This window comes from Bison bison, unplaced genomic scaffold, assembly GCF_000754665.1.
Source record: "Bison bison bison isolate TAMUID 2011002044 unplaced genomic scaffold, Bison_UMD1.0 scf7180017864255, whole genome shotgun sequence".
NCBI lineage: Eukaryota > Metazoa > Chordata > Mammalia > Artiodactyla > Bovidae > Bison > Bison bison.
The window spans coordinates 455,635-476,431 of record NW_011494827.1 but is presented as its reverse complement, the minus strand read 5'-3'; the positions used below and the strand labels follow the sequence as shown (position 1 = coordinate 476,431).

General features: G+C 50.0%; 1 protein-coding gene across 1 annotated transcript in view; it reads left to right on the top strand.

Annotated features, from left to right (window-relative positions):
• STX18 (syntaxin 18) overlaps positions 1-20,795 on the top strand; it is a gene marked incomplete at its 3' end in the record, with an annotated part of 117,760 nt that extends 96,965 nt beyond the window's left edge. Inside the window, exons 7-11 of the mRNA XM_010847792.1 lie at positions 8,945-9,033; positions 15,505-15,563; positions 17,308-17,377; positions 19,953-20,033; positions 20,706-20,795. Of these exons, the coding sequence (XP_010846094.1) occupies positions 8,945-9,033; positions 15,505-15,563; positions 17,308-17,377; positions 19,953-20,033; positions 20,706-20,795 (389 nt within the window). The remainder of the gene's footprint in view (positions 1-8,944; positions 9,034-15,504; positions 15,564-17,307; positions 17,378-19,952; positions 20,034-20,705) is intronic.
• Positions 20,796-20,797: the final 2 nt, after the last annotated feature.

Here is a 20,797-nt window from a genome sequence, read left to right as displayed (position 1 = left end):
GCCTGCCCTGTGCCCGTGTCAGCGCTGACCTTATGTGGACCTGACTATCCTGCCTTGGGTAGGGTGTGTGATGTCAGCAGGCTCCATCAGCCAACTGAGCCAGTGTAATGCATGTCCGGGTTTATATGCTTCCTGTCTTCATGTTTGCTGGCCGGCCTGTAACTTAGAGCACCTCCTGACACACGGAGGATGCTGGATAAACACAGTGTCTCTGTACAGCCTGCAACACAGGCAAATGTACAGAGCGCCGTTGGGGACATCTTAAGTCCCTGTGTCTGGCCGGGGCGGCTGCGTGTGTAGGGGATGCATGCTTAGTGTGCCGCATACCTCAGAGCTGGGCAATGGGGTGAGCGCTTGCTGTGCGTGGATCCCAGGATGCTGAGGCCCGCGAGTCTCCTCGCCTCCTCTCCTCACGTCCTCTCCTCGCCTCCCCTCCTCATGTCCTCTCTTCGCCTCGCCTCCTCGCCTCCCCTCCTCGCCTCCCGTCCCCTCCTCGCCTCCCCTCCTAGCGTCCCCTGTTCACGTCCTCTCTCTCTGGCCTCCCCTCCTCACGTCCTCTCTCGCCTCCCCTCTCGCTGCCTCCCCTCCTCGCTGCCTCCCCTCCTCACGTCCTCTCTCACCTCCTCTCCTTGCCTCCCCTCCTCGCCTCCCCTCCTCACGTCCTCTCTCGCTTCCCTTCTCCGCCTCCCCTCCTCACGTCCTCTCTCGCCTCCCCTCTCCGCCTCCCCTCCCCGCCTCCACTCCTCACCTCCTCTCCTGTACTCTCACAGTGGCACTCGGTTACTGTACGCCTCCGGGGTGCTACCTAGGTGCTGTCCTGAACCTTCATAGATGTCACCACCATCGTTACAGCAGCCCTCTCAGATGGATTTCATGAACTTGTTTTTTCTTAAGATGAGCCTTCTGAAGGACTCTGAGAAGACCGTTGCAGAGGACTACGTTTGGGCAGGGTCCCTCTGGGTGCTCTGTTGAAACAGATTGTTCGGGGGCTTAGGAAGCAAAATAGGGATAGTTAAGAGGCTGCTAAAGTCTCCCAGAAACAAGATGATGGCAGATTATACCAAGCATGGGTAGCCAGGGCATGGGAGAGAATGCGGAGAGTTCTGGATATATTTTGAAAGTTGAGCACAGAATCTGCTTCCTGGATGTGGGGCATGAGGAGGAGACGGGTCAGGGAAGGCTGCAGTGGTTGTTGCAGCGGGAAGAAGGTGGCTGCCCTTCACTGAGATGCGGGAGGCTGAGGAGGGACAGGCTAGGGGCTGCCCGGCACAGAGGTTGAACAGGGAGTTGGGTCTGCGCATCTGGAGGCCAGGGGACAGGTCTGTAGATCACTTGAGACAGGCTGGGATTCCCCAAGGAATGAGGGTTGGTAGAAGGAGGATGAAGGGCTGTGCCTCCTGCCACTTGCGGTCCTCCCTGCTGTTTCTCCCTGGCACTGGTCTCTACCCTTCTATATGTTTTTCTCATTTATACTCTTTATGCTCTGTCTTCCGAGCTAAACCTAAGTCCCACGAGGACAGAAATTTCTGTATGTGCTTTGTTCACTGCTGTAACACTGGTACCCAGAACAATACCTGGCACATAGGAGGTGCTCATTAAATCTTTGTTGAAAAGAATGAATGAACGAATGAGTAAATGAAGGAATGAATGAAGCCTCTATATGGAACACTGACTGCTTTTAGTTGCTGTGGAACTATTGCCTGAAGCAAAAGGAACTTAATGTCTCTGGGTGGTAGAAAACAAATGGTCAGAGTGAAAGAGCGTCATTCCTCACAGTTTATGTTTTTATCTTAAAGTCACTATTTGGATACTTTATAATCATGCCATTATCTCCTGACTAAGCCATCCCCACAAAATATTCAGAGAGCGTGCTCCCATTTAGCTTCTCACCAGCACATACAGGAGCCGAGTGGTGTGAAGAGTGTCTCTCTAGAGGCCGTCAGCATCCCAGCTGCAGCAGTTAGTGGCACTGCCAAACACCAGTTCCCCCATTTTCTAAATGCAGACCCCTGCGTCTCGGGACTCTCCCCCCTCCACCCCCCACCACCACTGGGTAAGGCCTCTCTCTTCCCCCAGGCATCCCGGCCCCTGCTGCCACTGGCCTCACTGTCCCCACAGCTCCACCCAGCCACCCTTTCCTCCATGGTCGTTAGCTGATGCTTATTTCACAGTCATCTCTTTCCTGGTTACATAGAGTCCCAAAGGGTCATAAAATCTGAGTTGGTGCTCATTAAAAATGTGCACACTTTATGTACAAGTTGCTGCATGTATAACAAGCTTTCTCTGCTTCATTTTGTCTGTTTTTCCTGAAAGAAAGCTTTACCATTGCTGCACCCCACCTTTATCTATTTCCTGTGTGTGGAGGTGTGCCATCCCTCCTTCTGAGGTAAGGGAAGGGGAAGCATTTGGTTGCAGCATGATGTCATGGAAGGACTGTGAACCTTGGTTTCAGTCTGGCCGCTGTCCTCCCCTTGGACAAGTTACTTGAACTCTGAGCCACCACTTTTTTACAGTATCACGTAGCTGCGGTTTGTTGTGAGCACTTCAGGAGCCTAGGATAAAGGGGTAAGCAGTGTCTGGCACATTGGTTTGTGGAGCCAACTATGAAGCAGTCCATTGCTTGACACTGAGGTTTGGCAGGATTCTTTATCAGTTGAACATTGGAAGTCGATTAATAGACTGGCCAAGATAGCAGAGGCAATTATGAAGGAAATATTTTCTATTCATAAACAGCCTGGTATTGTATACAGAAAATTTTAAGAGCTCCACCAATAAAGACAAGTAGTAAATGAGTTTCAGCAAGGTTCTGGGATACAAAACCATTAAACAAAAATTTCATTTCTATATACTTAATGAACAATCCAGAAATGAAATGTAAAAAGCAGGAATTCCTTTATGATAATATCAAAAAGGATAAACTAAACAGAAGTGTAAGGCTTATACTTTGAAAGCTACAAATCATTGTTGAAAGAAATTTAACATGATCCAAATGCATCTAACAGAAGCAGAAGATATTAAGAACAGGTGGCAAGAATACACAGAAGAACAGTACAAAAAAGATCTTCATGACCCAGATAACCACGATGGTGTGATCACCAGCCTAGAGCCAGACATCCTGGAATGCAAAGTCAAGTGGGCCTTAGGAAGCATCACTATAAACAAAGCTATTGGAGGTGATGAAATTCCAGTTGAGCTATTTCAAATCCTAAAAGATGATGCTGTGAAAGTGCTGCACTCAATATGCCAGCAAATTTGGAAACCTCAGCAGTGGCCACAGGACTGGAAAAGGTCAGTTTTCATTCCATTCCCAAAGAAGATCAGTGGCTCAGTCGTGTATGACTCTTTGCAACCCCATAAATCACAGCACGCCAGGCCTCCCTGTCCATCACCAACACCCGGAGTTCACTGAGACTCACGTCCATCGAGTCAGTGATGCGATCCAGCCATCTCACCCTCTGTCGTCCCCTTCTCCTCCTGCCCCCAATCCCTCCCAGCATCAGAGTCTTTTCCAATGAGTCAACTCTTCGCATGAGGTGGCCAAAGTACTGGAGTTTCAGCTTTAGCATCATTCCTTCCCAAGAAATCCCAGGGCTGATCTCCTTCAGAATGGACTGGTTGGATCTCCTTGCAGTCCAAGGGACTCTCTCAAGAGTCTTCTCCAATACCACAGTTCAAAAGCATCAATTCTTCGGCGCTCAGCCTTCTTCACAGTTCAACTCTCACATCCATACATGACCACAGGAAAAACCATAGCCTTGACTAGACGAACCTTTGTTGGCAAAGTAATGTCTCTGCTTTTGAATATGCTATCTAGGTTGGTCATAACTTTCCTTCCAAGGAGTAAGCATCTTTTAATTTCATGGCTGCAGTCACCATCTGTAGTGATTTTGGAGCCCAGAAAAATAAAGTCTGACACTGTTTCCACTGTTTCCCCGTCTATTTCCCATGAAGTGGTGGGACTGGATGCCCCACACCCAAGGTAAGGGAAACCCAAGTAAAACGGTAGGTGTTGCAAGAGGGCATCAGAGGGCAAACACACTGAAACCATACTCACAGAAAATTAGTCAATCTAATCACACTAGGACCACAGCCTTGTCTAACTCAATGAAACTAAGCCATGCCCATGGGAAAACCCAAGATGGGTGGGTCATGGTGGAGAGATTTGACAGAATGTGGTCCACTGGAGAAGGGAATGGCAAACCACTTCAGTATTCTTGCCTTGAGAACCCCATGAACAGTATGAAAAGGCAAAATGATAGGATACTGAAAGAGAAACTCCCCAGGTCAGTAGGTGCCCAATATGCTACTGGAGATCAGTGGAGAAATAACTTCCCAAAGAAAGGCAATGCCAAAGAATGCTCAAACTGCCACACAATTGCAGTCATCTCACACGCTAGCAAAGTAATGCTCAAAATTCTCCAAGCCAGGCTTCATCAGTACATGAACTGTGAACTTCCAGATGTTCAAGCTGGATTTAGAAAAGGCAGAGGAACCAGAGACCAAATGGCCAGTATCCATTGGATCATCAAGAAAAGCAAGAGAGTTCCAGCAAAACATCTACTTCAGCTTTACTGACTGTGCCAAAGCCTCTGACTGTGTGGATCACAACAAACTGTGGAAAAGTCTTCAAGAGATGGACATACCAGACCACCTGACCTGCCTCCTGAGAAATCTGTATGCAGGTCAAGAAGCAACAGTTAGAACTGGACATGGAACAACAGACTGGTTCCAAATAGGAAAAGGAGTACATCAAGGCTGTATATTGTCACCCTGCTTATTTAACTTATATGCAGAGTACATCATGTGAAATGCTGGACTGGGTGAAGCACAAGCTGGAATCAAGATTGCCGGAAGAAATATCAATAACTTCAGATATGCAGATGACACCACCCTTATAGTAGAAAGCGAAGAAGAACTAAAGAGCCTCTTGATGAAAGTGAAAGAGAGTGAAAAAGTTGGCTTAAAACTCAACATTCAGAAAACTAAGATCGCAGCATCGAATCCCATCACTTCATGGCAAATAGATGGGGAAACAGTGGAAACAGTGAGAGACTTTATTTTCTTGGGCTCCAAAATCACTGCAGATGGTGACTGCAGCCATAAAAATTAAAAGACTTTTGCTCCTTGGAAGAAAAGCTACGACCAACCTAGAGAGCATATTAAAAAGCAGAGACATTATTTTGCTAACAAAGGTCTGTCTAGTCAAAGCTATGGGTTTTCCAGTAATCATGTATGGATGTGAGAGTTGGACTATAAGAAAGCTGAGTGCTAAAGAATTGATGCTTTTGAAATGTGTGGTGTTGGAGAAGACTCTTGAGAGTCCCTTGGACTGCAAGGAGATCCAACCAATCAACCCTAAAGGAAATCAGTCCTGAGTGTTCATTGGAAGGGACTGGTGCTGAAGCTGAAACTCCAATACTTTGGCCACCTGATGCAAAGAACTGACTCATTTGAAAAGACCCTGATGCTGGGAAAGATTGAAGGTGGGAGGAGAAGGGGACGACAGAGGATCAGATGGTTAGATAGCATCACCGACTCAGTGGAAATGAGTTTGAGTAAACTCTGAGAGTGGGTGATAGACAGGGAAATCTGGCATCCATGGGGTCGCCAAGAGTCCAGACAAGAATGAGCGACTGAACTAAACCAAAACAAATAGAAGGGGGCTTCCCTGGTGGCTCAGACGGTAACGAATCTGCCTTCAACGCAGGAGACACGGGTTCAATCCCTGGGTTGGGAAGATCCCCTGGAGAAGGAAATGGCAACCTACTCCAGTGTTCTTGCTTGGAATGTCCCATGGACAGAGAAGCCTGGAGGATTGCAGTCCATGGGGTCGCAAAGAGTCGAAGATGACTGAGCGACTCACACGCAAATAGAAAAGCATCTCAAGTTAATCAGAAGAATTAATGTTGTTAAGATGGTAGTACACCCCAAAATGATCCACAATTTCAGTGCATTCCTTATCAGAATCCCAGCTGATTTCGTTGTGAAAATTGACAAGTTGATTCTAAAATCATGAGGAAAAGCAAGGAACTCAAGAAAACCAAACTGTCATGAAAAGGAACAAAGTAGGAGGACTCACACTTCCCAATTTCAAAACAGACAGCAGGGCAGCAGTAATCAGGACAGGGATGCCTGCACAGGGATGGGCATGGATGAATGGAACAGAACTGAGAATCCAGAAATAACAGCATGTGGCTCTGGCCAGTTGATTTCCTTCAAGTGGGCAAGAACAGTCTCTTTAACAATTGATGCTGGGAAAATTGTGTATCTACATGCAGAAGAACAAAGATTGACACTTGAGTCACACCGTTTATTAACGCTAACTCAGAATAAGACCAAAGGCCTTTACAGAGCTAAAACCCTAAAACTTGTTAAAAACAACAACAACAACAACAAAAACCAGGGCTAAATCTTCCTGATCTCAGATTTGGCAAAGAATTAACAAGGAAGGAAAGTGAAAAAAGCCCATGGAATGGGAGAAAATATTTGAAAATCACACACCTAATAAGGGATCTGTATCTAGAACGTGGAAAGGACTTTTACAAGTCAGTAAGAAAACGATAACCCAATTTTTAAATGGGCAAAGTGGACTTCAGGAGGTGGTGGTGGTCCTGAGAAATGAGTCTGGACCTGAAAAGGGGGGAAGCTTAGAATGTTCCAGGCAGAGGGAATAGCATGAGTAAACACTCAGAGGCCACAGAGCACAGGGGAGATGTGGAATGCAGTCAGTGGAGGAAAGCACTTCTGGGTCAGTAAAACTCACAGAAAGGGGAGGAGGAGTGGGTCTTGAGGTCAGGGGGGCCGGAATGCAGAGGCCCTTGAGTGCTGGACCACGGAATCGGGACTTGAGTCTCTCGGCATCGGGGCAGGCGGGAGGTCTGGGCAAAGCACCGGTGTTCGGGGCACCATGCTTCAAGTTGATTCTTAACTGCTGCAGGTCAGGATGGCTCCAGGTGGCTGCAAAGGAGAGCGTGAGTTCTGTTAACAGACTTCCCATTCTAGCTCAGAGTGGTTTATACTTGATTCTGATGTGAGTGATGTTTCTGTTTCTAATTTTGGTGTTCTTATCCTTAAACACATAGAAGTGAAAGCTCAAGATGGATACCATAATGAGGTCAAGTACAAGGTAGAGGCTGGAGAAGGAAATGGCAGTCCGCTCCAGTGTTCTTGCCTGGAGAAGTCCATGGACAGAGAAGCCTGGGCTCTGGCGGGGGTGGGATGTACATGTGTCATTTATAAATACAGTGATGGTTCTGGCAAAAAAAAAAAACAAAAACAGCCATTTTCTAAAAACTTGCACAAAGTCATGGACATATTTTCAATAGGTTTCCCATATTTTTCTACATTTGCTTCTTTTTGTCCCCCTTCTCTACAAGGATGGTGTTTAAAAAAATTAATGCACATTTAATTTTCTTTTTTTGTGATGACATATCCAGAATAATAACTGTACTTTGTACACAGGTCTGCCTAATCTGCTGTCTGTAAACTGACACCATCATTATGTACTTTTCCCTTATCAGTCTCCAGACAAAAACTCTGGACTTCTGCCTCCCTCATGGGACTGAGAGCAGCCATGGGAATTTAACTGACATCGGGGAGGAAAAGAAGCGGTATTTGCCTTTTAAGTACTTGGCAACCCGCTGATAAGCCCAGAAGCACTGCTGAGACAGCAGACAGAGTCACCTGTAGGAAGAAGACCCATTACAGCCTCCACCTAAGGGCGAAGCTCCAGCATCCACCCACCCCCAAGGAGACACACAGGCCTCGCCCTCAGGGCCCCAGGTGGCACAGCCCCTTCTGGGAGCTGTGCTGTTGGTCTGCTGTCTCAGAGGTCTAGTCCATGTTTATGATCATGACGAAAACATTCTCTAGGTTAATGTTCCTACACCACCCATCAGCAGTCTGTTCCCAGGTTGCTGTCCTGGAATACATCAGACTGCACCAAAGTGTGTCCTGGCACACGTACTAGCAGAAGTACAAGGTTTATCAGTGGAGTTAGTTACACAGAGAATTCCTTACAGTGGGATATTATGCAGCAATTTAACAGAACGAAGTAGGAACTTCCCTGGTGGTTCAGTGGCTAAGACTCCATGTTCCTGGTGCAGGGCGTTCAGGTTCCATCCCTGGTCAGGGAACTAGACCCCCCAAGTGTCAGAACCAAGACTTTGCATGCTGCAACTAAAGATCCCGCAGGCTGCAGCTAAATAAATAAATACTTAAAAAGTAAAGAACAAGGGAGATCTATGTGGAGTGACATAGGAAAATCACCAGGATGCACTGTGAAGTTATAAAAAGCAAGTTTTAGAACAACATGTTACCGTTGATATACCTGTGAAAAGCAAATAATTAATACCACACTTGCAAAACTATAAATTATTTCTGGGCTGGCGTGGGGGCAGGGGAGGCAGGGAATTGCTTATCTGTTTGTATGTGAACATGCCAGAGAGAGCCTTCGAGGCCACATCACAGCACCAATGAGTGGCTACTTCTGGGAGGGAAGGGCATGAGGGGTGGTGTGTCATTTCCTGTATTTTAATGAAATACAGAAAACATTTTAATGAAATTGCCCGTACATTTGACAGTCTTTAAAAAGCAGAGGGAAGGATGTAAGTGTGTGAGTATGTGTTTTGAAGTAAAGTCCACTTGAAAACTGGTCCAGAAAAACATCCATTTGGTTTGTGACCATTGCTGAGATCACGGCAGTACCAAAACTGTATGGAGGGTCCCCTTTTGACACACACACACACACACACACACACACAGCACAGGTCCAAACATTGTAAAGGATCACACCACAGTACTTGAATATTAACCGAGAGATAATCAAATATGGATGGACAAAGCCCTACAATTTTGCTTCATCTCGGGTTTTTTTAATATGCTTACCTCCTAAACCAACCTGTTCTAAAGTGACTATTTTGCTTTCTATTTATTTTTTAAACAGAAAAGGTTCCAGTCGAAGCACAACCTGAATTGGGAAGCTGGGGAGATGGCAAAGGTGAAGATGAATTATCCCCAGAAGAAATACAAATGGTAAGCTAGTCTCTTCCTAATCATGTGTTTTTAACTAGTTTTAGTAAGAATATTTCATTGAATAGAAGGTCATCCTAAATGCTGTTACCCTTATTTTTATGCTGAGCTTTAAAAATTATAGTTTAGATACAATTTTCCACTTGATTTCCTAATTCTTAGTATACTTTTCATATGCTTTAAATTTGCAATAGCATAATTAAGGAAGAAATTGCCTTAGAATAACATTACTAATATTAGATGTCTTTTTGGCAGCAGTAAAACAGTCTTCTAAATGACTCTTTTATATTCATTGCTATGGTGCTTTTTAATTGTTTGAATTGCTGGTACATGATACTGTGAAGAAAGCGTAAGTAATGACTGCAAATGACGAGTGCCACTTTAACTGCCAGTGTCACCTTTTAGTCACCCATGCCCTAGTTGCCAGCTGCAGCTTATCATCTCTGGTTGAATTTCAGAAGAAAAGCGATAGACCTGGTCCGAGCCCCAGTCTGGTCCATTTCTAGCAGGGCCGGGGGCAGGGGAGGGGAGCCGGGCATGCCCTCGTGTGTGTGTGTGTGTGTGTGTGTGTGTGTGTGTGTGTGTGTGTGCATGCGCGCACGTATGAATGCAGAGGAAGGGCTGTGATGTGTGTGCTGCACTCACGGCAGGATTGGAGGGCCACGTTGGGTGGTAGCTGCTGCTCACTGGAGCCTCATACATGCTTTGTACTCAGGGCTGTTTCACAAACATTCATTCTCTCGGATGAGCAGTTTCCCCTTTAAATCATCTCAGAAGCGTGGCACTGATTCCAGTGATGATACCATTAGCCTCGATTTTCCTGGGACTTGCTCTGGGGCACTCCCTCGGAGGCTGTGGAACAAGAGGCAGAGCTCCCTGTGTCCTTGATAGACAAAAATAATTCTGAGCCCAGGAGGTAACTCAGATACCTTAAAGCAGTATAGGACACCCTGCTTCTGTCATGGTCCAGACACACCTCCAATTTGGGATACTTGCTCAGTGCTCCCCAGTCCAGCAAGCACGCCACCCAGAGGCCTGCACACGACTCCAAGCAGCAGTCCTTGCTAGCCAGTCCAGTTGGGAGAGGTTGAGGGTGATGGCCAGGGCGGGCAGTGAGGGCAGAGATGAGAAACGGGAAGTGGGCAGGACTTGGTGATCGGGGAGGGCAGCTGGGCGTGAGAGAGAGAGGGAGGAGAAAGAGCCGGGAGCTTTCTAACCTGGGGACGCAGGATGCCGGCAGTCAGGGTGATGCCCTCCATCAGGGGCAGGTGTGGGTCCTGGGAGGTGTCTGGTGGGTGCTGGGATCCCGGGCCTGGGGCTCCAGCTGGAGACGTGACCGTGGGAGACCCCTGACAGCAGGTGTTTGAAAGCACATCCAGGGTGGAGAGAGACACACGCCACCTGAGACACAGGGCCAGAGCAGGTCAAGGCGGAGAAGCCAGCAGACTGAAGGGCAGTTTGATCATGCTCCCCTATAGCTAGATGATGGCCAAATTTCCTGAAACCTCATAGTTCTTCTTCAGTTTATACAAAATAAGTTTATAACTGTAAATGATGTCATGTGTTCCCCCAGATCATGTAACGTGACCACCCTATCTTTGCTAGAGATAAAAATATGTACAGCACTGTCCCTTCATTAAGAAAGAATACATTTGTGTTTAGGCAGAACGTAGCTTCTATTTAAGGATTTTTTTAAAGTACGCTGCCCCACTTCATAAAGGAAATAGGTAGAGGAATGGCAGGCCGTTGTTTGCCAGTTGTTGCCTCTCCCCCCCACCGGGCAGCGGTGAGCAGCAGCAGCATGTGAACGTCCACAGACGTGGGCTCAGAAGTTGTCGGCTGCACGGGGTTTGGACCAGAGGAGGGCTGGCAGCAAGGATATCTGTGATCAGCAGATGCTCGGCCCCAGTGAGAGATGATGCAGCAACGTGAGCTGTGAGACAGAGCAAGTTTTGAATCCTCTGTGTCACTTACTGCCTCTGTAATTTGGGGGCAAGAAGCTGAGCCTCACTGAACCTGAGCTTGGGAGGTTGACAGGGTTGTCAGGAATGGGGTCATGTATATATGAGCGCCCAGCGGAGTGCAGGGCACATAGCAGCTGCTCAGCGGCTGTTTCCTCGACAACAGTGAGAGATTATTGCTGGGCCCATGGGGTCCTGCGTTCCCTGCATGCTCAGAGGGTGATGTAATCGATGCGTATGAGAAACACACGTTCACATCGTGAGGCTTGTCTTTCCATAATGATGGCTGGAGCACCATGCGTGCCTTTCCTTGTGCTGTCTTGACGGAAGCATCGTCCAAAAACGTGCCAGCGACCAGTCCCAATAATGCTAGCTACCTTGGTGTCACGAGACTGGTGACCCTAGCGATCAGAGCCAGCAGGGCATCCCTCCCTAATTTTTATTGCGTTATTGCAAGAGGATGGGGCAGGAGGCTGTTCCATTCAGCACCGTTATGACAGGCTGTTTGATGTTCACTTCACTCCTTTCTTAACGGGGGCTCATAGCCAAGTACCATACCTTACAGTCCGACTGACCCGAATCTTATTTAAAAGGCTCAACCCTGAAAATGAAGAAAAAGAAATGCCACACTATTGGTTTTAAATTGGAAAGCGTTAATAGCAAATTGTGGTCATAATTCATAGTCACTGTTTTGGAATTTTTCCTCAGGGTAAAATAATGAATTAAGCTCTATAATAGCAATTTAATCCATTATTTCACCCACATGAGCTGTTGATACTTGTTCCAGAATGGCTGCGGAGCATTATGTAATTCTTCGCACATTTCCATTCATCACTCGTGATACAGGTATATTAATACCCCTGGGTTAATATAAGCAGATGTTTGTGGTCAGGCTGAGTGGAACCAAATTGTTTTCTGATGTTACACAGAGAAAAACACCTCCTTTCTGAGCCCGCCTTCACTTTACTTGCCTCCAGTGAAACCACTGCACTTAGTAATCTATTTCTTTGGGGTAAGTTTTAAAGACATGAAAGTGACTCCTGTTCTTCAGTTCTTCAGTTTGCCTGAAAAGTGTCCCATGGCCCCTGTGCCGTGAGGCAGGGCCCCTGGAAGCACCAGGTGGGTGGCTGGCAGGGCCTGTGGTCTGTGGCCACGCTTGGCTTACACATTGGGAACATGAGCATTGTTGATAGAATTTGAGCGCCACACGGGTGAAAGCTGGGGTCTAGACCCTGGGAAGGTTCACTGGGGCACAGGTGGAGGTCAGGGTGAGGGGCACGGAGCCACAGGTGTGAAGGTGTTTGGCACAAATAAAACATAACTGGAAGAGCCCCGAGCAGGTCTGGGGAGTGGGCTCCAAGCTGAGAGGCAGGCTGCCCTCTGGGCCAAGCCCCCCGTGGGTCCACTGTGTTGCTCTAGTGAACACTTCTTAGGTCTTTGCAGCGCAGATATTTCTCCTCATTTGACACTCAGAGGCCTTGGGAGGAGTGATTTTCTTTTTCTGGATTAGAAAAGGATTTCTATAACAGCGTATGCACAATGTGGATCTGCAGCCTTTAAACCAGATTATAAACCCTTTTGGGAGGTCCTGTTCGAAAGTCTGGCCGACTTCTAAATGGAATAAAGCAGTTAAATCATGTCACCTGCTCTGTCCAGCGGCGTCTGAGCACTTGAGCTTTATTAGTTTAGACGCCCCATGTGGTAGGACTTGTAACCGCGACACCTCCCACTGTTGTTGGCAGTTGCTGGGGGTCTGCACTGAGGGAAAGCACCGTATTCTGGGGTGAGACCTAAGCAGTATAGCGTGGAACAGCCCAGAAAGGCCGGCTGGCTGCTGTCATTTCTCCCCAGGACGGGCCTGCCCACCCTCCCCGTCATCTAGGCCTCTCAGCCCCTTTTTCAGGGGGACAGAGATGGAGGAAGACGCCGGCAGGTGTGTCTTCCCAGGGCCTGGAGGCCCCCCTGTCCTTGGTGCTGATTGTGGGGCTGCAGCTGCACGGTGCCTGTGTAGTGCCAGGGAGCCCCGCTGAGAGTGCTGTGCGTGGACTCCTCACGCCCGAGAGACTGAAGGGACCCAGAGCCGTGTGGTCCTCTTGAACTTGAAACCGGGGTGCTGTGCTGCGTGCTTAGTCACTCAGTCATATCCAACTCTGTGCAACCCCATGGATTGTAGATCGTAGCCCGCCAGGCTCCTCTGTCCATGGGGATTCTTCAGGGAAAAAGACTGGACTGGGTTGCCATGCCCTCCTCCAAGGAATCTTCCCAACCCAGGGATTGAACCCACGTCTTCCACATTGCAGGCAGATTCTTTACTGACTGAGCAACCAGGGAATCCCAGGGAGGGGCCTCCAAAGCATTTAATGACTCATTTTGCATATCCAGAATCTGAGTCCTGGAGAATGACATAACAAGAATTAACATTCATAGAGGTAAAGTTGTTACCAACTCTATTAGTACTCTAGTTTCCCCTAGTTTAGTGATGAAGACAGAGGCACTGAGAGGGTGTTACCCGCCCAAGGGCAAACAGCTTAGAAGATGGAAGAGGCTTCCCTCCCTACCCTCAGGATCAGGCAGGAAAGGATAGGAATCACCCACCATGTCTGTTCACACAGAGAAACTGACAGCCACACAGAAGGCCAGTGGCCGGCCCAGGGTCAGCCAGGGAGTCCCCCTGAGGACACAGGACATGGGTCATTGGAGCCCCTGCCGTATCCCCCACCTCCCCTGGTGTTGGTGGCTCCCTGCCTCACTCGGCAGATGAGAGAAGAGGTGTACAGGTTTGCTGCCCAGACAACCTCGGAAACCACCCTGCCTGTGCAGGGGACTGCGGGCAGCAGCCTGGCCTCTGCCTCATCGACCGGCCATCGACTGGCCATCGAGATAGAAGGCTCCTGGGCACTGGGCTGTGGGAAACAGGTTCTGCTGTGTTGTTTTTTTGTTAATGCAGTTTCATTGTAACTCCCGCCCCGTGCATGGAGCCTGCACTCCTTAAGGCTGGCCATAGACACACCTCTCCCCTCATCCCACCTTACTGCTTGATCCCTTCAGGCCTTTGTTTCTCTCACTTCCTCCAGGGATGGGGAATTTCTCAGGTAACTGCAAGAACCCATCTGGCAGGAAGTCAGAGCCAGAATGTGATCCGCTCCCGACATAGCTAACTGGGAGCCCTGCAGAAGGAACAGTAACACAAAGGCCTGAATGGAAGCCACATGCCCTTCAGCTGGGGAGGGAAAAAAGCAAGCTTTGTTCTCAAGGAACATTCCAGTAATAAACCACCTCAAACCACTAGTTAATTTTGTTTAGGAATAGTTCAAAAGCATGAAAGGACTGTAGATTTAAAAGGTTGGGGCCATATTTTGTCATTAGAAGAATTCAAAGAAAATGCCCCTTGCCCAAAGGAAAAATCCAAAACCTGAGTAAAGTACCTGAGAGAATTAGTCAAATTAGCACCCACATGCTGAAGTAATAATATTTTTTTCTTAAATACTGGACTGCTGACAATTAACGGAGCTGATTCTTTCAAACTCAGGAGTGAAGTTATATTCCCTTGAATCGCCTTTTTGATGCACAGTTAGGAGGGCCATCTCAGTACCGTCTCAGCAGCCAGCAAGGCAGCCTGCTGTGGTTGGGGTGGCCCTTCGGGGGGGCTTCCCCAGCACTCCTCCAACCCCCTGCCGCTCCCCCTCTCTGTCTTCTGACCCGGTGGGTCTGGGGTGGAGTGGAGGCCTCAGTGTGGAGTGGCCCCATGCTCATGGTGCAGGGATGGAATGGACCAGATCACCTAGACCAAAAGGGAGGGAGGGCAGACCTTAGACAGCAGGGAAGGCATGAAGCCAGCAAGGGTGCTGAGGAAACCTGGCAGAGCAGCACGGGAAGGCACCAGCCAGGATAGCAAGGCTGCTCCCCTGCAGGGGCAGAGGCAGAGCACAGCGCACCCAGGTGAGCCGAGCCCCTACCCCTCATCTTCCTCATCCCTGCTGCTGTACTAAGGCAGGGTGGCCTGGTCCTCAGCTGGATTTCCAGCCTCTGCAGGCCAAGAGCTCCCTTCTCTTCCCTGTGCGGTGCCCGGCACAGAGGTGCCTCACAGGACATTTGCATGTGTGACTGCAGCTGGAACAGGTGTGTGGGTCCAGGCAGCTCACAGTCACACAGAAGGTTGGAGACACACACAACGTGGTACACGCATCACGGGGATGACCCACACTTCTCCACGCTCGCCATCAGTCATAAAAGTCAGCTTGTACGCTTGCGGTTCAAACGAGCGAGTTGAGAAGTCTAGCCTCAGGCAGCCCCACTGCACTGCGGGGTTTCATTTTCTTCCTGCAGCCTGGCTATCCTCACGTGAATGCTCAAGGTCTTCCAGTAACGCTGACTCACTCCATGCTGGAAAGAGGGGCTCCGGCGTGATTCTCGGAGGGTGGATCAAAGAGTTCTGCACAGACTCACTGTGCTAGACACTTGCCTTTGGGTGGGTTGCTTTGAGACTCGAGTTAATGTGTGTGTTTCCTTACAGTTTGAACAAGAAAATCAGCGCCTGATTGGTGAAATGAACAGCCTGTTTGACGAAGTGAGGTATGTTTGTGGGGTTCCCGGGTGAGCAAATGGCCTAGTTTACAACTTTCCCAGAAAGTAGAAACTTTACTCATTTAGTTTGGTGCTCAGGCATCCACATGTGGCCCTTGGGCCAAATGTAGCTACCCCTGCCTCCAGCCCCCCATAAGGAAGCTGCGAGAATTCACTGCCCCTCAACTTGTGGGCCTGCGAGGTACCCTCTGTGGGCCGCTCCCAGGCTCCCAGGTGCTGCAGCCCCATCTGAAAGGTCATGATGGCACATGTCATGACAGCTGCCAGGAGGGGATTGTCTGTACCTAGCTACCCTAAGATGAAAGGGGTTAATTAAGTATAAATAGGGACGGCTGGCCGGAGAAGGCAATGGCACCCCATTCCAGTACTCTTGCCTGGAAAATCCCATGGACGGAGGAGCCTGGTAGGCTGTAGTCCTTGGGGTCGCTAGGAGTCAGACACGACTGAGCGACTTCACTTTCACTTTTCACTTTTGTGCACTGGAGAAGGAAATGGCAACCCACTCCAGTGTTCTTGCCTGGAGAATCCCAGGGATGGGGGAGCCTGGTGGGCTGCCATCTATGGGGTCGCATAGAGTCGGACACGACTGAAGCGACTTAGCGGCAGCAGTAGCAGCAGCAGGGACGGCTGGCAGAGGGAAGCCCTGCAGAGGGCTCCACTGGGGTCTGGCTGCTCCCTGACCAGGCTATCAGCCACACAGAAGGCCCATGGCTGTGGCCCACGTGAGTAGGGTCACCGCCCAGCCCTCCAGTGAAAGCGCTCGGGCCTGCTGCCCTGGGAATGCCGGGAGTGTTCTGAAAGGACGTGCTGAAACTCTTGTTGCATCGTGGCCACTTCCCAAAAGAAGACTTGTCCTGACATGTCAGCCTTGCAGCCCTGGAGGCTGAGTGCAGGGTTTCCCCTGACCACTGCCCTGGGTTCTTCTGCAGCCTCTGCCCTCACAGGCGGGCCTCCCAGTCCTTCTTCAAGATGGTGCTCTTCCTGCCCTGGCCCCTCCTCACTCTCCTCTCTTCTGCTTCCCTCACCTGGTCTGGAGGAGTCATCTCCCCACCAAACATTGCTTCCTCCTGGGCTGGGAGCTCAGCCTCTAGACGCACACCCGCTAGACCACCCCAAGGTCGCCTGTGCTGTCCAGGCAACCAGGAGAGGCCCACATGCTCTGGTGCTGAACCCAGATGGGATATTTTCAGCCGGAATCAAAGGAGGTTTCCTTTCCACAGAGAGTTGGTTTGAATGGCGAATGTACCCTTTCCTCTAACCTGCTGAGTGGTAACAGGGTTTTGGGTGACAGCATATTCTGGCGTTTTCTTCTGAATCCCCACCACGTATGACTGTGTTGCTAGGACAGGGCTCGGCATTAAAGGAGACTCTGCCTTTTGTAACTACTGGGTACAGCCATGTGCTCCTGGCCCCGCACTGACTCAGGAGTCAGGGGTCCCAGGGGTCAGCTTATGAAGTGGTAGGGGTGGGCTTCCAAACCATCCAGTACACCCAGAAAGCTGAAGGGCGTTAAAGGGGAACCAGTGAGGAGCATGAGCCTCTGCCCTCCTGAGCCTGTGTCCTGAGCAGGCCACTGTGAGTCACCATGGTGTTCCCTCCCTCCCATGCCTTCACTTAGAAGAGACGACTTCTTTAGAAATGTGTGACATTGCTGTTAAGATCACCAGGTACTAACAGTTAATGTGTATCTGTTTTTCTGTTTTTCTTTTTTTTTTATTTTTTTTTAATGAAGGCAAATAGAAGGGAAAGTGGTTGAAATCACCAGACTCCAAGAGATCTTCACAGAGAAGGTTTTACAGCAGGTAAGAAAAAATAATTGTTTTCAGTTTTATCTTACAGGGGCATCTACTCAGAACTTGGGACATTTCTTCTGAGGTCATCAGGCCTCTGCAACTGTTTGCTTGTGGCTCAGCTGGTAAAGAATAGGCCTTCAGTGCGGGAGACCTGGGTTCAATTCCTGGCTTGGGAAGATTTGCTGGAGAAGGGGTAGGCTACCCACTCTGGTATTCTTGGGCTTCCCTGCTGGCTCTGGTGGTAAAGAATCCACCTGCAATAGGAGACCACGGTTCGATTCCTGGGTCAGGAAGATCCCCTGGAGAAGGGATAGGCTACCCACTCCAGTATTCTTGGGCTTCTCTGATGGCTCAGCTGGCAAAGAATCCGCCTTCAATGCAGGAGACCTGGGTTGGATCCCTGGGTTGGGAAGATCCCCTGGAGAAGGGAATAGCTACCACTCCAGTATTCTGGCCTAGAGAATTCCATGGACTGTGGGACAACTTTCCATGCGCCCCAGCCCCATGCGGCAGAGCCCCTGGGCAAGGGAGACAGCTAGGTTGCGGTTCTGGGTGCCCTCGGGAAAGCTGGGGAGCCTCTTTGAGCCACAGTATTTTTCCATCTATAAAATGGAGCAGCCTTTGTATGGTTGTCGTAAGGCACAGACATAACCCACGGAAAGTGCCCAGCACAGTGCCTGATGGGTAGTAGCTTTACAATCAGCAGTGCTGCAGGTTCAGGCTCGGCCCTCCCAGATGCCAGGTCCCTGCCACCTCGGGTGTCCCGTCCTCACAGGAAGTGTGACTGTTCTCATAAGTGGATTTTCATTTCATTTCTACCTGCCTGCTGTTGGAAGTTCTTCTAGCCACTAACCGACAAAATTTTTAGAAAACACCTGATAAAATTTCCCTTTTGTATTCAGCATCCACAGACTGGAAGGTTTGAAGGACAAAATCATTTTTCTCCACTGTGTTAAACTGGGCCACTTGACTTAAGAGACTCCACTCACAAAATGTCCCCTAAACCACACAGCCAGAGTCAGATCATTGCACACTGGGCACATGAGGCTGTTCAGGTTTGCAAGAGTTGCTCTTTTCATGAGCACATTGCAGGAACTATTCTAGTCCATATATGTTAAGCCTCCATTTAGAAGCCTAATGGGCATCAGTTCAGCCACCTAACACAGAAAACAGCTCAATCAGATGTCTCCCTCTCCGAGCCCCAGCAGAGCCAGACAGCCAGCTCCAACCTGGTTCCCCATTGCTCGCTGTATGACCTGCGGTACTCCCCAGCCCCCTCCCCCTCTTCAGACTGGGGCCCAGGTCACGCGTGTCCCTCTTGGGTGGAGAATAGGAAGTGCCCGGCTCGCCCTGGGCTCTCCATCCGGAACTGAACTAGGAACCGTTGTTATTTGTGGGTGTGGCTGCAGCCGACCTGGGTGATGCCCTGTTTCATGGCACAGCCAGAGCTTCACCAGCGGGCAGAGCCTATGTGCAGCGAGAAGCACTCAGGTTTTGAGTGGCTGAGTGCACTAGCAGCACTTACTTCCACAGCCATTGTGTCTGCTCCTCAGCCCAGCCACCGAGGGGCACTGACTGCCATTCACAGTTGCTTCTGGTTAGGGGGCTGCTTCTCAGACAGGAAGCAGCTGTCCTGGAGTTCTGGACAGGCACCCCGCGGGGTGGGAGCAAGGCCCAGCCTGCGTCACACCCAGGGCTCCGGGGCTTGACCTGGGAGGGGCTTGCAGAGCACAGACTGAGCCGCACCTGGCTTCCCAGGATTTCTAAGACCTGAAAAGAGCTGAGTGTGTCTGGGATTTCTCATCTGTGTTGCAAGGTGGCTCTCACAACACACTCATGGGAGCACCTGCCCCCACTGGGAGCGTCTCCAAGACGCAGTTAGAGAACAAGGCGGTCCCTGGCCCTCGGGTCTTCCACTGTGTGGCTCTCACTGCTGGGAAGCGGGTGGCTGAAGGTCACTTTCCTCTCTGCGGTACCGATTCCATGTCAGTCTGGTTTCCCTAAAACCCGAGCTTGTTTACATTCCCACCCACCCCCTAGAGGAAGGGGGAAGGACAGCCAGCCCTGCCCCTTAGAGGGCAGTGTTGGGGTGCAGGATGGGTTATTAGCCAGACGCTTCTGTGTAAGCCCAGGAGCCCACATGTAAGGTTTCCAAGTATTCTGACTAAAATTTTGCAACCAAAGCACCATTTTGAAGCTACTGTGTGTGTTTTAAAGCCACGTGCACCTTGAAAGCCCTGGTGTGTGGCAGCTGCTCTGTGATCAGGCTCGTACGTTTGTCCCTTCCTGTCCGGTGAGTGGATGGGAAGGTGGCAAGCTGGGGTGGAGGGAGCACAAGGCCCCCGTCCAGTCCCAGTCCTGCCACTTGGGTGCTGTGTTTCTCCAGGAAAGTTACTAAGCTTCTCTGAGCCGGAAGTTTCCCTTTGGTAAAATGGGAGTGTTGCCTACCTCCTGGGTGCTGTGAGAACATGTGGGTTCACGTGTGTAAAGCCCCTGCCCTTTGCATGCAGCAGCTGCTGTTTCTACTGTGACAGACACTTGGGGAAGGAGGACAGTTATATTTATCTGCTGTTGTCCTCCACAGGAAGCCGAGATTGACAATATTCACCAGTTAGTAGTTGGAGCAACTGAGAATATCAAGGAGGGCAATGAAGACATCAGAGAGGTGGGTACTCTAGGCCCCGAGAATGACTTGGAGGCACTGAGTCCAGGGTGGTGGTCGCCTCGTCAAGGGCCGCACACACAGGGCAGGTCGCAGGACCATGCACTGGATGGACCGGTTCCACAGTTCCATCCTGCCCAGCCCAGGGCCCACTCATTGCCCTGCAGAGGAGCGTTCTGGGGTGCAGGGGCCACTCCCTAAGTCCAGGCTGGGTGCCACTGGAGAAGCTTGTTGGACCAGAGCCCTGGTCTTCGATGGGACCACCAGAGTCGACTCTGTCGAGTGGACTTTATTTTCTGGGTGCAGTCCTCAGGTTTGGGTTGATGTGGGACCACTCTTGGGCCACCACCTCCATCGCACTGCCAGGAAACACAGGCCAGGGTAGCAGACACGCATGCTGAACCTGCCTGTGTGGGTCTAACCCTGGGCAGACATGAGCCGTTTCTCCTGGGGGACTCGTGCAGAGGCACCACATGGTGGCTAGCCAGCGAGGGCAAGGCACCCTGTCTGTCTTCTAATAGATCTTAAACCCACCTTTCGGTTTTGCTTAAAAACTAAGCCATCCGTGCAAGGTAGGGACAGGCTGGAGCTGCCCCCACAGTCCCAGCCCTGCAGGGGGAGCGCCGGTGGACACGCACGGGCCTTTCGGACCAACCCCCTCCCCTCCTCCCCCAGGCCATCAAGAACAACGCAGGCTTCCGGGTGTGGGTGCTCTTCTTCCTGGTGATGTGCTCCTTCTCCCTGCTCTTCCTCGATTGGTACGACAG